General features: G+C 29.7%; 1 protein-coding gene across 1 annotated transcript in view; it reads right to left on the bottom strand.

Moving 5' to 3' along the window:
* Window positions 1-15539: 15539 nt before the first annotated feature.
* Window positions 15540-16981, bottom strand: part of LOC101498486 (uridine/cytidine kinase UKL1, chloroplastic) — an 8008-nt gene continuing 6566 nt past the window's right edge. Inside the window, exons 13-14 of the mRNA XM_004515240.4 lie at window positions 16130-16212; window positions 15540-16032 (exon numbers count right to left, since the gene is read on the bottom strand). Coding sequence (XP_004515297.1) covers window positions 15886-16032; window positions 16130-16212 — 230 coding nt within the window. The 3' untranslated portion in view covers window positions 15540-15885. The remainder of the gene's footprint in view (window positions 16033-16129; window positions 16213-16981) is intronic.

The raw sequence follows: 16981 nt of genomic DNA, 5'->3' as shown, positions 1-16981 counted from the left end.
TAAATTTTCATTTATTTTTTAACATTCAAATTATCATTATAATAAGGAAAATTAAAATAAAAAACAGCATTCAATTATAAATATATAATTTAATTGATAAAAATTTAGTGTTAACATATTTTTTCAAAACACATATATATAGTAAACTTTTATTCATTATATTTTTTTAATATATTCATATATTATAATTTTAAATAAATTTGTGTATCTTAATAATTGGAAGTAACTTTTTTAATAATTTTTCATATATTCATATTTTATGATTATTTTTTATAAATTTGTGTATTTTTTATCAAATAGAATATATATTTTTATTGTATAAAATGTTACTAAAAAGTGGAGTGACATAAATTAAAGGAAATTATAAATGGATTGACATTAATGAGTAATTGAATTTTTAACGTATAAAATCATTACTCACCATAAGTGGAATAATATAATTGTCCGAAAGATATTTATGTCGATATTTATGAGTGATTAGGTGGTGTTTTTCATTGAATTTAATGACTAATAATATAAATTATTACAAATGACTAATAATATTATAGAAAAATTTATAAATTTATTATAAAATAACTTATAAAATAATTTGATAATAATATAAATTATAAATTATTATCAAATTGTAAAATAATTTATAAGTTATAAATTTATTATAAATAATTGTAAAATAATTTTATAATAATTTTATAATTTATAAATTTATTATAAAATAATATTATCAAATAGATTTTGGAGGTATTAAAGAAATTGTGGAAGGAAGATGAAAAATATGGATTAAAGAGATTAAAGAAGTTGGTGAAGGAGGAGGATTGAAAGAGATTAGGGATTGAGGGCATGATTGAGAGGGTAGAAAGGAGAGGTCCACATCAGCTTTTTGGCTAATGTGGAAAATATTTGTATAGGTGGATGAAATAGAATTAGGTGGCATTCGGGAGTGATGTGGCATTCAGGGGTCTGTTTTAAATATATATAATAGTTTATAAATTTATTATAAAATAACTTATAAAATAATTTGATAATAATATAAATTATAAATTATTATCAAATTGTAAAATAATTTATAAGTTATAAATTTATTATAAATAATTGTAAAATAATTTTATAATTTATAAATTTATTATAAAATAATATTATCAAATAGATTTTGGAGGTATTAAAGAAATTGTGGAAGGAAGATGAGAAATATGGATTAAAGAGATTAAAGAAGTTGGTGAAGGAGGAGGATTGAAGGAGATTAGGGATTGAGAGCATGATTGAGAGGGTCGAAAGGAGGAGAGGTCCACATCAGCTTTTTGGCTGATGTTGAAAATATTTGTATAGGTGGATGAAATAGAATTAGGTCGCATTCGGGAGTAATGTGGCATTGGGGGTCTATTTTAAATATATATAATAGATGTTGTTATTCTTTGAAAATGAACTTATGTCAGTATATACTAATGATTTTAGCAGCGTAAGGTGTGAACAATTATTGTTATATGACTTGCATAGTAATTTATCAACAATTGTAATGGTAGAAAATTACTCACAACAATATCTCTACATGAATAAAGTTTAATGTTTAATGAGAAATAACTTCATAATCAAATATGTCTGAATGAATTGATGAAGTGGTGACGATAAAACGGCGGCGGCGGGTTGTGAAGTCAACATTAGAAGAAAGGTAGGAAGTCAGAAACTAGGTTGTAAGTGCTTCACGATATGGAGATTAGGGAATATAAGGTGGAGGTTTACAGTGCAGCAGGAAGATAAAACGCTAAGTATACAGGATGTCAACCGACTTAAATATATCTACGTCTCATTTGTTAAGTCTGGTGGCACATAAACCACTTAACTCACTGTACTAAAAAATCAATTTTCTACTAGTGATATATATTTGTCTAACATGTGAAATTAATTAAAATTGAACAAAACATATTCATGACTTCAAATTAATTAATTCTTATTGTATACATATAAACCCGTCTTGTACCTCCTAAGTTGTGTATACTAGGTATCTATTGAGACTAATTATACAAATAATAAGTACTTGAAAAAACCCTAAATTTAAATCAAATAATAACATCCAAGTACGATTTATCATTGTCTTTGAACACATCTCTCTCAATATAAGTCACTGGACAATTTTGCTCCATTCACACCATTCAATTAGACAGTTGGAGTAGTGACCGACTAGTTACAACTTGAAGTAAGAAATGAAAAGAACAACAGATTGAGATCAACATATAAACAGATTGAGATCAACATATAGTTGTCTAGTTGTCAGAGCTAATATTTATTTAGTTTAAGATGCTTGAGAAAGATAGGTTTCTTTTTTTTTACAAAGACAGAATTTTCAATCAATTAAAAAAAGACATAAACTATGCGCAAAACAGAGTTTTACAAATTCACTTTTTACTACGGAAGACATTTCAAAAACAAAATGCACCCATGTATGACCTCACTCACACACCACACCTATCACTTTATACAAACAAATTGTCAAATAAAGCATATAAAAACTATAGAAAATGGTGATTCAAACTATTTTGCGAGCCTTGGTCATAGCCATTGAGATTAAAGTCAATGATTCTTTAAATGGTTAATTCAATGTCATCATGTAATAAGCAATAACATACTCCTTTGAACCATTAAAAAGAGCCAATATTAAAAATAAAACCAGCAAGTTAGCAACAAATATCGAGAGTAATATATGTTAGTTCAAAACATACAAAGAGCATAACAGGCCTTGTTAAACTTTAAACACCATATGACAGTATACAAAAAATAGTCCAATAGAACTTGTTATTTCATATAATAGATTTTGTTTTGAGTAATTTCAAACATGTGCTAAGACACTAAGTCCCCAACTAAAATGTTCAAGTATTGAATTAATTGGATTTTCTGTCTTATAAATCCTTTGTCAACTAAAATGTTCTAGTTAATCGGATGTTCAACTAAAATGTCAGCTAAAATGTTCAACTAAAATGTTCTAGTTAATTTTCTGTCGTATTAATCAAATGTTCAACTAAAAAGTTTTAGTTAATGTGTGACTAATCAAAACAGTCATTGATGACTCTTCATCATATGCATATTTTTCATTGTTTTTAGTTTTATTTATCTTTAATCATTAGTTAATTTAAGGAGTTATCTGATATATTTTGTTGATTTTAGTTCTTGGATTTAATGAAATGTTTATGTTCTTATTTCCTTGATTAAGTAGAGGTATTTTCGTAGTTTTGCATTGTTTATTTGTTTTAGTACAGTACTGAATTTTGGTGAGAAATCAACATGACATGTGTAGAGTATTTCAGCTATATCTGGAGTTGTGGAGGTTCAATTGGAGTCAAACTAAGTGAAAATAAAAGCTAAGATCCATAGCTACAACTTTCATAAAGACACTGAAACCAAATTCGGACTCAAAATAGAAGCAAATTGCACTACACGCCAAACAGAAGAATTTGTGCGCTTGAAGTGCGCCCGAGGCGCATTTCCACAATATTTTCGCATTTTGATTCTGTTCAAGTGTGCTTGAGGCGCGCGACACGCAACAGAACACATTAAAACATGTTTTTATCACTTTTTAGGTATCTTTTTTACTATTAGAAAGTTGGGAGACTAGTGCCCTAGTAGAGAAACTCAAAGACGACCGTTTCTAACACCATTGAAGCAGTTTTATCAAGAATCATTCATAAATATTTCTTGTAATTCTTCTATAATCTCTATCTTTTTTATCTCTGTCATGAGTAACTAAACCCTATTTGTTAGGGATGAGTGTAACAAGATGAAACCCTTTTATTTATTTATTTGATTTCTAGTTATATGAATGAGTTTATTGAATTATTTTTCTCATCTATGTGTATAATGTTTTTTATTGTTTGATCAACATTAAAATATTCTACGATTCGTACTTTGAAATGAAAGTGAACTTTACGAATGCTTGAGATGAGAAATTCATGAATTTGTAGTCTAGGGATAGATGTAGGTTATGAAACCAATTAAATTAGTTGCAAAGGCAACCAAGAGAATTTTTGTACAGTAAGGTTTAATTCTAATTTTAAATCCAATAAGAAATTAGGGGTTACTTTGTAATTAAAGGTTCTGTCACTAAGACATTAGGGCAAGAATAATAAAAAGAATTCGGTAATAATTCAATAAAGGAATTCAATAACTAGGATCAAATTAGACACCAAGGTTGGATTCGAAGTGAAACTCGATATTTTTCTTATTATAAAGGATCAATTTTATTACTGTTGTTAACTTCAAATATTATTTCAATCAATTCATGAACTTTTTGTTCAATTTTAGTAATTAAATATAATTCGATAGTAAAACACAACTCTTGAGTTCGACACTCAGTATTATCGTATTATTATTACTTACAACGATTAAGTGCAGTTGCTGAAACACTATCAAAATAGTCATCATCCCAAGAACATACTCAAAACAGCCATCATTCCATCTAGTTAATGTTATACTTAAATTTGATATAGTTGAAAAAAAAAATGCAAAAGGAATACATATTCAAAATCAAAAATTATAAAAAATAGTAATAAACCATGCATCATACAACATAGAGGGGTTCTTAGTCTCCTCACTTGATGATATATATATATATATATTAGAAGACGGAATCTTCAGTAACCAAAATTCAATGTATCCATCGCTTTGAGCATCAACATGATCACCAAGAAAGATAATTTAAGACATTCTAGGGATGTTTACGCTCAACTTACACTAAGTAACAATTAATGGATAAGATACCATATAATAAATAAATAGATATATGTTTTGTGCTTATTTCATTTGATGAGTTATTTTTTAAAAAACTATTAAGTCTATAATGTTGTGGGTAATTAAACAATATAATTAAAAACTGCTGGTTATTTTTTAAAAGGGAAAATTTTGTCACTATTAATTTCAGTCGCACTTAAAAGAATCGCTGACTTACAAAATATGAAATTGATACTTATTGAAAATCAAAGAAGAAGATAGAGGAAGAACACCTTAGAACCGTTTCTAATTTGTCAAAGACTATTCAGGTTTGATATTGAAACAATAGGGATCAGGGTCGGCCCAACACGTTATGAGGCCTAAAGCAAAATTATTATATAGGGTCTTTTCAAAATTTAGCAAACAAATTATTTATATTTTATTTGATAAATATAAATTTTCTTTAGCATAATTAATGTCATTTTCAAATATATTTTCTCTATATTTTTCAACAAATGAAATAAGACATTTCAGTGGTTCTACGACAATATCAAGAACTCATGTAAAATTTTTCATATTTTAGTTGAAGAAGAAAATAGTGTGTATATACTGTACCACTTCAATAACTCATGTTAACTATATGTTCATTACTTGTCTCATGATTTCTCAATTTATAACTAACATTTATAGTATGAGCAATGTGCTCACTTTTTGTCTCATGATTTTTTAATTTATAACTAATATTTCTCTTATCCATACTACTTTCAAGTACTAAGTATTAAATAATTTACAACAAAAATAAAATGTTTTATTTTAATTATATAAAATTTTATCTATTTTAGTTTGAAGAACATTAATTTGTGAGTGCTTTTTCTTAAATTAAAAAAAAAAATTGAGGCCTTTTTTATTAAATAAAAAATTTTGTTTTGTAAGGAGGTCTAAAGTGCTCGGCCTTTTCCTTCGGCAAGAGTTAGACATTTTCAAGTTTTTAAAAAGAATGCGTTTGAGAATGCAACGGACAGACATGTTATGGATTTTAAAAGAGGGAATGCAAATCAATTAATAAATCATTTCTTCTTTTCTTTACTCAACAAATAATCATAAAAATAGAACAAATAAACAACGTGTGAATCAAAAAAGATTTAAGTAATATAATTTTTACCATCACACAAATGTAGTATTCGCGGGGCCAATGTTAATCTTAAATTATTAATTTAACACAAATATTTGTAGAAATAATGTTAATAGCGCCGTGTAGGGGTAGACGCTCATTAACTTATTTTTAATAGTGAATTTTGAAATTTTGTTTTTGTCTTTTATTAAAAGAATTAACATTTATTAATTGCAACAAAATTATTATCTAAATATTTTTAATAAGTTTATTATAAATATTTTTACAACATTATAAAAAGTTTCTCCACAAAAAATAAATTCGATTTTCTAAATCTATATTTTGATTACTTTTATCTCGAGTTTATGACATTTAAAAAATGTATATTTAATTTATCTAAGTTAAAAAAATTATAAATTTTTATACATAAACATAAACATTTTATAATATTTTAAACATCCTTACAAAAATCATTCAAAATTTAAAAATTCAAAGACAAATAAACATATATGTTTTTTGTAGGGACTAAAACTACTTAAAAAAATTTGTAGGACTAAAAAATGTATCTTTTTGCATAAACTAAAAACAAATTTCTAAAATTTTATAAGAAGTTAACTTATTTAACCCTACTTTCAAATAGTGTTTTTTTCAAATGAAAAGCATCTTATCAGAAGAGCATTAATTGTGTTTGTGAGAATATCACCTTATTAGAAAGCAACTCAACGGAGACATCTTGTAGAGAAAATATCATTTTAATGAATATTTGATTTATCTAAAGCTTTTTATGTCTATTATGTTGTTAATTATAATTAAAGATCGGAAAGGTGGTAAACATTACTTAACATATAGATTATTTAGAATTAAACAACCTTGCTAAGTTTATTTTACATAACACTTTATCTACATACCTTCAAACATGGAAAACATCTTATTAGTAGAGAAACATTAATTATTGTGTTGAGAATATCACTTCACTAAAAAGCATGAGAGTGAAGGCAAATATCATCATGGTAATGAATGTTTGAATTTTGTTAGTGTTTTATGTTTATTATGTTATTGATTAAAGATTTGAATTAGAATTTCAATTGACGTGTATATGTTTTTTTCATTATTAACTTATGTTTAGTTTTATATATTTTAACAAATAACGTTATTTTGAAAATAATTAGACTCTTAATTGAAGACTATAATTTATATTTACAATAATATACTTTAAATTATCATATCTTTTAATTTATACCATTATTTGCTTTATAAAAAAAATATAATTTCATAGTTTATATTTATAGTTGACATTTATTTCTTTTTTAATCCATTTATTGAAAGTAAGTAGATATAATAATATGAAAATGTAAAGTGGAAGACAAAATAATCAAATCTAATAATATATAATTGAGAGTGTAAGTAGATATAATAATTTAATATTATAAAGAAGAATTGAGAGATAAAGACAAGATGAATAATCATGGAAGAAAGAGAAAGATGAACCAATATCAAATGACATGATCTACCATTCAAATTAACCAAGATGGTGGAAGTGTACTGAAAATCACTAAATCGTGCTACTCTTCTATTCTCACAGTATCATTTCCCTCCTTTATGTATATATATTCTACCAAGAAGTCTGTAAAATTAATTAATATATTTTAAGAAAAATGTAAACGACTATTAAATGTGTGTGATGTTTGAAAGTTCAGGCAAGCTATCTAAGAAAAATGACCTCCCCCATTGACGCAATATGAGTATTTATAATTACTGACAAGGCTTCATTCTCATTACAATCGGGGTTAGAAGAAAGAAGATGGCTTAATTATTTGAATTATGTTGCTGATATGTAGTATGTCAAGATCAATGTGAATTACTAATGAAATGAAAATATAGAAATATATGGGAAGCAATCTTTGCATCATCCTTTAAGTATACACAAGTTTTAAGACTTATTGTGTATATGATGTATTTTATAAGTATTATGGGCATGATCATTTGGAGAAGCATATATGTGAAGCACCTCATTAATCTTAAGGATAAATGGGAAGTATTTCATTACCCTTACGCATTATGAACATGAACTTTTTGCCATTAATGTCTTAATGAAGTCATCTCTACAAGTAGACTTCTTTTACTACTATATAATGTCATTACTTGAAGACTGAATATTTGCAGGTTTCTTTTGATTGTGTTATCTTTTCGTTTTTATTTCTATTATGTCAACATTTAGTTTCAACTAATGTTTGTTCTATTCAAATTTCAAACATAATTATGAATATTTATTTTTTAGTAGTTATTAAATATTTTCATTGACTATTATATTTCATTTTATTTTTCTTGCAAAACAAATAATCAGTCAAACATAACATTAATTTCATCATTGACATTAAAATCAATAACATTACCTGTGAGTAAGCACGAGTATCTAACTAGTTGATAATAATATACTTTAGACGCTAATTTAGTTACCAAATTATCCTATTTTAATATATAAAAGATTATTCATATGAGATACGTACTTGAATATTCTTCATGATCCTTTTTAATTTATAGAAAATGTTCAACATATTTCGAAAGTAGTGCATAGTAGATTTAATATCTTGGAAGAAACATATGTTGGTATAATTAGTTCCTTAGATAGATCTCGGTTTACTCGAACGATTAATCTTTGCAGTTAGTATAGCTAAATCTTGGTTTATCAAAAATAATCTCATCACAATTTGATATGATTATGTCATATTAGCACAGCTTAATCATGCACTCTCTCATTAAAACTATCTCACCTCGATAAAATATTAACTAAGACAAATTTTAAGGTACTATCAAAAAAATAAGTGTATGTTGGTACTATGATTATTTTGACCAATAATTTTATTTAATTTGTCTACATGAACATTGCTAAATATCTATTAAAATTGATTAAATTAATAATTTTGGTATATTTATCTATTCCATTTTGATCCTAGTAATTAAATACATTGCAAAAATTGAATTTAAAATTTTAATTTTAATTAAAATTATAACAAAAAATGTCATTTCAAAATAGACTCAAAAGATAAAACTTAAAAATTTGGTGATTTTAAATATAAAATATAGCCAGACTCGTTCATAAATAATATGTCATTCAATTGTTGGTGATTTAATTTGATAGTATTAAAATATGTTAATTTCAAATGTACCATAAAAATCTTCATTAATTAATCTCATTTAAATATTTTAATGTAATAAACAAAGTTGGCCATAATATGTGCAACTAGGACATTCGCATAGGGCCCCCAATTAGGAAGGACCTCAATTTTTTTTATTGTATACCTGAACTTTGAAAAATTATATTTATATCCTTAATTTTGTATATTGACCACGCTAAAATTTTACATTTGCACCTTATGTCCAAAATAAATATCCATTTTCTAAATGGAGACTATCTTCTCTTAGACTAAACCTAATTTATCTTAACTATCATCTCCTTTCCACACCCACCATTGTGAGTATGTGACAGCAGCTACCAGGCGCCACCACCAAAATCCAAAGGTTAGAATCTTGATTTTCATGTTAGGGTATTCTTGATGTTCAGATTTTGTAATTTATTGATTTAGGAACTCAATTTATTTGAAATGGTTGATTTACTGATTTTAAAAACTCATTACTGATTTTGTGATTTACGATGGTACTATTTGATTCAAGAAATTTAGATGCGCTTGATTCTAAAATGATTAACTTTTTATTTACGAAAGGTCTTAAAATAGATTTTTCCATGTGTCTGTTAACAAGCAGTTGCACATACTGGTTTTTGGTGAGGAAGATGAGAAATGTGAATTGCAGGAACTAAATCTTGTGGAAGTGGAGGGGGAATTGAAAGATCTTCAATTGTCTATGTGTAGCATTGTTGGTCTCACTTCGAAGAAAACTATTAATTTATGGGGAATGATTGGCGAGGAACATGTTATGGTCCTTGTAGATTGTGGAGCTTCACATGATTTCATTTCAGCCACTTTTGTGAAGGAACATAATCTGCAAATGTTTGCAACCTCCATATACACGTTGGAAGTAGGAGATGGGAGAAAACTTGATTGTGAAGGAGTGTGTCCTCCTTTAGAATTGGTGATGCAAGGACTCAAAATGCAACAAGAATTTTATGTCTTTGATCTTGGAGGAGTGGATGTAGTGTTGGGGATGGAATGGTTGGCTAGGGATAAATTAGAGCCAATTTCTGTGAGTTGACACTTAGAATTCCTATTGAAAATGGTTATCAAACTTTGAAAGGGGACCCCAATTTAACTAGAGTTGTAACATATCTGAAGTCCCTTTTGAAACCGTTAAATGATCAAGGCCAAGGATTCTTAGTGGGATACCACCAACTACAAGCTGAAACTGAAGTTACTGATGAAAATCTAGAATGGACATAAGCTATTTTAGAAGAATATGGTGATGTTTTTCAAGAACCTCAAGGGTTACCCCCTACTTGAAGGCAAGACCATGTTATTATCTTGAAGGAATGTGCCAATACTCCCAATATACGGCCTTACAAGTACCCTCACTATCAAAAAAATAAAATAGAAAGATTAGTAGATGATATGTTGAATTCTGGTATAATTAGACCAAGTGCGAGCCCCTAGTAGCTCAATCATTTTAGTGAGAAAAAAAAAATATGGCAGGTGGTGCTTTTGGGTATATTACAGGGCTTTGAATAAGATAACAATACTAGATAAGTTCCCTACTCCTATTATTGACAAGCTTCTTGATGAATTGGGAGGCGGAGTGATCTTTTCAGAATTGGACCTGAAATCTTGGTATCATCAAATTAGGTTGCAGGAAGCGGACATTCCAAAAACTGTTTTTAGAACTCATGAAGGGCATTAAGAGTTTATTGTCATGTCTTTTGGACTTACGAATGCCCCTTCTATTTACCAATCTCTTATGAATGAAGTGTTAAGGACGTACATGAGAAAGTTTGTGTTGGTTTTCTTTTATCACATCTTGGTTTACAGTACAGATGAACAAGAGCACCAAAGGCATTTAAGGGTTGTCCTAGCTTTGTTGAAAAAGAATCAATTATTTGCCAACAAGAAAAAATACACTCTTGGGCAAACTCAATTAGAATATTTAGGTCATATCATTTCAGCAGGTGGAGTTGCAGCAGATCCAAAAAAGATTGAAGCTATGTTAGATTGCCCAACACCAAAGGACATCATGGCCTTAAGAGGATTTTTGGGGTTGACAGTGTATTATAGAAGATTTGTCAGAGAATATGAAAAGGTAGCTAGACCATTGACCCAACTTTTGAAGAAAGACAACTTCCAATGGAGTAGTGAAGTTCAGGCTGCCTTGGAACAACTCAAGAGATTGGTGGCAGAATTACCAACATTCATTGTTCCAAATTTTTCTAAAACTTTTACCATAGAAACTGGTGTATCTAACAAGGGCTTGGGTGCGGTTTTATTGAAAGAATGGAGACCAACGGCTTTTCTTAGCCAAACACTATCAGACAGAGCACAATTTAAGTCAGTTTATGAAAGAGAGTTGATGGCTATTGTGTTGGATGTTCAAAAGTGGAGATATTACCTACTAAAAGTCATTTCATCGTCATCACATATCAGAAAAGCCTAAAATTTATAATAGAACAATGAGTAATGAGTGAAGAATATTTTAGGTGGCCCTCAAAACTCATGGGTCTGGACTTTGAAATACATTATAGGCCTAGAAAAGAAAATGGTGTGGTTGATGCACTTTCTAGAAAAATGATATTTGTAGTTTTGTATTCAGTTCACTTTGAAGAAGTGGAAGATTGGGAGTCATAAACTTATCGAGATCTTAAGTTACAAAAATTGATACATGATCTAATCCAATATCCTAATGCTCATTCAGGATATGTACATTTCAAAATAAAATAAAAATGGCTTAATTGCAGTTTTTGTCCCTCCATTATTATCAATTCATGGCGTTGGCCCCCCTATTATAAAAGTCGACGGTTTTGGTCCCTCCCTCATGTTTTTTGACTAAAAAATGACAATTTGACATATTTATAATAACATGACATACAATTCTATAATATAGAACCATCTAGAAGCATTAATTATTCATATGTCATTAATTAAATTAAAAATATAAAAAATTACCGAAGTTGAAATCTAAGTGTTTATGGCGTTTTATTTCAATTTCATGGGTGTTAATCATTTTACATCATTATATCATATGTCGCATTATTTAAAGCATCTCACATCATATTTTTTTATTAAAAAATCACAAGGAGGGACCAAAATTATTAACTTTTAAAATAGGGGCCAATTTCGTGAATCAATAAAAATTGGGGGATTAAATATGCAATTAAGCCTAAAAAAATTGCTTTATAAGAGGATATTGGTCCCGCCAAAAGGATCTTCAAGGATTCCCATTTTACTACAATAATTTCACAACTCATAAATGGGGGACACTATGGCGTTTTCAAAACCAATAAAAGAATTTATGATGTGTATTGGGAGGGAATGAGAAAATATATCTAGCAGCATGTGGCCAATTGTGATGTATGTCAACTGAACAAGTATCAAGTTTTGTCTCTTGAAAGCCTTCTTCAACCACTACCTATACCTAATCAGGTTTGGGCTAATATATCTATGGATTTCATTGAAGGATTACCAAAGATTCAAGGTAAAAATGTCATTCTCCTAGTAGTGGACAAATTGACTAATGTTAGAATATTAGAAAATATCTTATAAGATCGTTTATATTATATTAGAGTATCTTGAGTTATTTCTTAGGATCAATTTATAATCATAGATATATATTAGAATATCTCTCATTATTATTATGATTTATTCCTTATTTAGGATTGAGTCTTTGTTTCTCTATAAATAGAGATTAATATTTAGTCTTTTGTAATCAAGTTAGCATAAAAGCTATTATCAATAATATTCAAACCCTTATTATTTTCTCTCATCCTTTTCTCTAAAATCCCACAATTTCGACATGGTATCAGAGCCTATTTCGATCCTCCTTGAACGATCTCGCCTCTATTCCGCTGTCGAGTTCCCAACAGTTTGAGAATATATAATCACAGTTTCTCTTTTCCAACTTAATCATTCCTTTTCCGTTCAGCTCGCTATTGCCGTTGTCACTGTCACTGTTTCCAGCGGCTTTTCCGGCAAACGACCACTCCATCAGCTTCACCTCTTTCAGATCGGCCCACACCTCAAAGTGCACCGCAGAAAGCCATCGCACGCGCCTCAGCGTCCATCGCACGTCAGATCCACGCGTCGCCTCTCTTCACTGCGCGTGACGGCGCGTCTGGCAGCCGTTTTAGATGTGGCCTTTTTTGTTGAACTCGCCTCGACCTCACGGTTCATTAGAGTCGCGCTGCTTCCTCTTTGGTGTTTGTCATGCAATTTAGTTCTTACTAATAGATTATAATAGTGGCTTATATTCCCACCGACGATCACTCGGGTGGTGTCCCTTTTCCCACAGATGAATCATATTAGTGATGACTTCTTTTTCCATTGATGGTCATTCTAACAATGTCTTTTATTTTCATGACTCACTTTAGCATGGCAATTTGTCCCAGATGCACTGGCCCCATCTTTGTCTCAGATGTATTGGTCTTGCCTTTCTCTCCTTAAAGCACACCTCTCCAATATTATTGGTTTGAAGCTTCCAAATGCAGTTTTTAGAAGAATGGATCTTGCTTTGTTCAATTGTTTGCCATGAATTTCTCTCAAGCTGATCATCATATCGGCTATCTGGCTAGGCTATATTTATAGCAATTATCTTCGACTTCACCTGCATCCCTGAGTTGTTTTTCCATCATTTTTATTATTTTGCAGAGCAAAATATTATTTTCTTGTAACAAGCTAAAACTTAGTAAGCTTTAGCTTGAGGGGGAGTGTTAGAATATTAGAAAATATCTTATAAGATCTTTTATATTTATATTAGAGTATCTTGAGTTATTTCTTAGGATCAATTTATAATCATAGAGATATCTTAGAATATCTCTCATTATTATTATGATTTATTCCTTATTTAGGATTAAGTCTATGTTTCTCTATAAATAGAGATTAATATTGAGTCTTTTGTAATCAAGTTAGCATAAAAGCTATTATCAATAATATTCAAATCCTTATTATTTTCTCTCCTCCTTTTCTCTAAAAGCCCACAACTTCAACAACTAAATATGCTTATTTTCTAGCACTTGGCCATCTTTTCACTACAAAACATGTTGCTGTTATTTTCCTTCAAGAGGTAGTAAAGTTACATGGCTTCCGCACTACTATTGTGTCTGACATAGATAAGATTTTCCTGAACCATTTTGGTCGAAGTTGTTCAAAATGGCGGGTACAAAACTCAAATTTAGCTCTGCTTACCATCCTCAAACAGATGGACAAACTGAAGTAGTCAATATGAGTTTGGAGACATACTTGAGATGCCTCACAAGCACTAAGTCCAAACAATGGCCAAAGTGGCAAAGTTGGGCAGAATTTTGGTTTAATGCCAATTATTATAGCTCTTTAAAATTAACCCCACCTCATCTCCTAAAAGGGACTAATATTCCTTCGATTGTTGAAGAAGTTAACATCATGACACAAGATAGGGACCAGATGTTGCATGATCTAAAAAGAAATTTGATCACAGCTCAGAATTAGATGAAAAAGTATGATGATCTGTCCAAGCGTCCTATTTCACTAGTGGTTGGAGATTTGGTTTAATTAAAATTATGGCCCTACAGATTACGGTCATTGGCTAAGAAGAGAAATGAGAAATTAAGTCTTCGTTTTTATGGACCATATCAAATTTCAAAGAAAATTGAAGCAGTTGCATTTGAGTTAGCTCTTCCACCAAAGACTAAGATACATCCAGTGTTTCATGAGTCCTACTTAAGAAGGTCATCTCTTCTTCAATTACCCCTCAACCTTTGATGCATATGCTCTTAGAGGAACTAGAATTGCAAGTAACTCCAGCTGCTATACAATATGTCTACAACACTCCGAATAGCATAACATATGTGTTGATTTAGTGGCATGACCTACCAGATTTTGAAACAACATGGGAACCTATTGAGGCCATTATGGAGAAATTCCCTTCTTTTCACCTTGAGGACAAGGTGACTCTTTTGGGAGAGAGTATCGTTAGGCCTCTTATAACTAAATATTATAAGATGAAGGTCAAAAGTTAGAATTTTAAGTGGGAACTAAATTTGTGTAAGCAATTTATTGTGTCATAAGTCAGTGCAATAATTGTTATGGGACAAATAAAAGTAGGAAACTAGAAAAAGGTAAGGGAGAAAATTACTAAGTGGCTATTGGGAAAGGAGAGGTCAAGCTCTCAAATTCTCGGAATGGAAATTCTTGTAACACATCTATCAATTTTGTCCTAGCATTCAATTTTTCCATTTGAATTATGTACTGACCAGTTCTAACAATTTCAAACCATAGGAAAAAATATATAACTTGCAGAATTTTAAGATGGAAAGAGGTATTGTTAAGATTGCATGTGGAAATATGTAAACGTTCTCACTTTTGTTTTCAACAAATTTGAATCATTGATTTGATCTAATTGTGTTTATTTTTTGTTCCACGTGTGAAGGACTTAATTGAACCCTCACCCTAGAAATCACTTTGTAACCACTCATGATTAATCATACATACATATATAAAGTTAATTGTTCATTTTAGATATAAGTCTAATCACAAATGTGCTCTCTTCCACTCTGATTTATCTGTGATATGTTATATATTGCACGGATAGCAGTGCAAGTGAAATATAATAACAAGAACGTTTGATCTGGTTTGTTATAGGTTGAGTTTGATAACTATGCAATGTTTTTCCAAACAACTATCGCTGAACTAGATAGAATTGTCCGCTCGAACTTTAGTATGATAGCATCATCATCTAGCTAGAATTTATCTCTACATTCAATAAACTGAAAATCAATCATGCATATGAACCAAATAATGAGTTTGAATGCACATTATTCTAATCTGCTTGCCTCAAAGCCAGGCTGGCATTTGCTAAATCTTTCATTGCAATGCAGCAAGCTGCGTGCTTTTCATATTTTTAACGAATGCATCTGTTTACCAAAAGATGTAACTCAGTGACTCACTATGGGATCAATCATCGGTGCCAAAGTAGCGATCGCCAAATTCACCCAATCCAGGGATAACACGAAACTCGTCATTTAATGCAACATCAATCTCCGATGTGACAATTTTCAATGATGGGAACCTTTTACACACACATTGGATTCCCTCGGGAGCCTGAAATCACAGATTCACACAATCAGTGTATATAAACAGTGTGAAAAATAATAATCATATGATTATATGTGCAAAGAAAGGCATCAAATTAACTCACTGAAACGAGATTCAAGAATATAATGTGGGATTCTGGTACTCCTTTTTGAATGAGTAATTCAATTGCTTGGTTGGCTGAGTTACCTGTAGTAGAATTGTTGATATTACTTATTTATTCATCAACAGTCGAGAAAAAATTCATCAAGTAACAACAAGTTGAGAATGAATCAAACAGATCATCAGTAGACTACTAAACTATTCAAGTATGCAATCCCAAAGTAATAATAAATAAAATACAACTTAGTGGTCACTGCTTTCAGCTTTTACCTGCTCCTTATGACGTATCTAGCTAATACAATTGACAAATAAATTGATTTATATTTTTTTATCATCCCCTCTCACATCACCAACTGATTAGAAAATAGGATTCCACATTCACAAATATCATTCAAACCAAGGCTGGCCCATCGTATGTTGAGGCCTAAAGCAAAATATTATTTAAGATCTTTTTAAAATTAATAATAATATTTTATTAAAATTAATTTTTGTTGTTAAATTCTTATTTTATAAAGTAGGTTGGTATAATTTTTTTTATTGTTTGTATATATTATTGTGGAGCTTAACCAATAAATGTGGCCTAGTTTTGAACCTTGATATTATGAAAAAATTAGAGGCCTAAAACCCTAGCTTTATTGGCCTAACGATAGGGCCATGATTCAAACCAGTAACATAATTAACATGTTACCCTTTGGCAGAAAACAACTAAATTAAATTGTTACTTTTCTAACTGGTGACTGGCTACTAATTACTAACTACTTTGTAATATAATTAACAGGGTTTTTTCCCCATATATTATTCAAATAATGTAAAATAAAAGTGTTGCACATTACTCGTTGACATAGAAGATTTCAGC

Source organism: Cicer arietinum, chromosome 3, assembly GCF_000331145.2.
Source record: "Cicer arietinum cultivar CDC Frontier isolate Library 1 chromosome 3, Cicar.CDCFrontier_v2.0, whole genome shotgun sequence".
Classification (NCBI taxonomy): domain Eukaryota; kingdom Viridiplantae; phylum Streptophyta; class Magnoliopsida; order Fabales; family Fabaceae; genus Cicer; species Cicer arietinum.
This window is presented reverse-complemented; position numbering and strand designations above follow the sequence as displayed.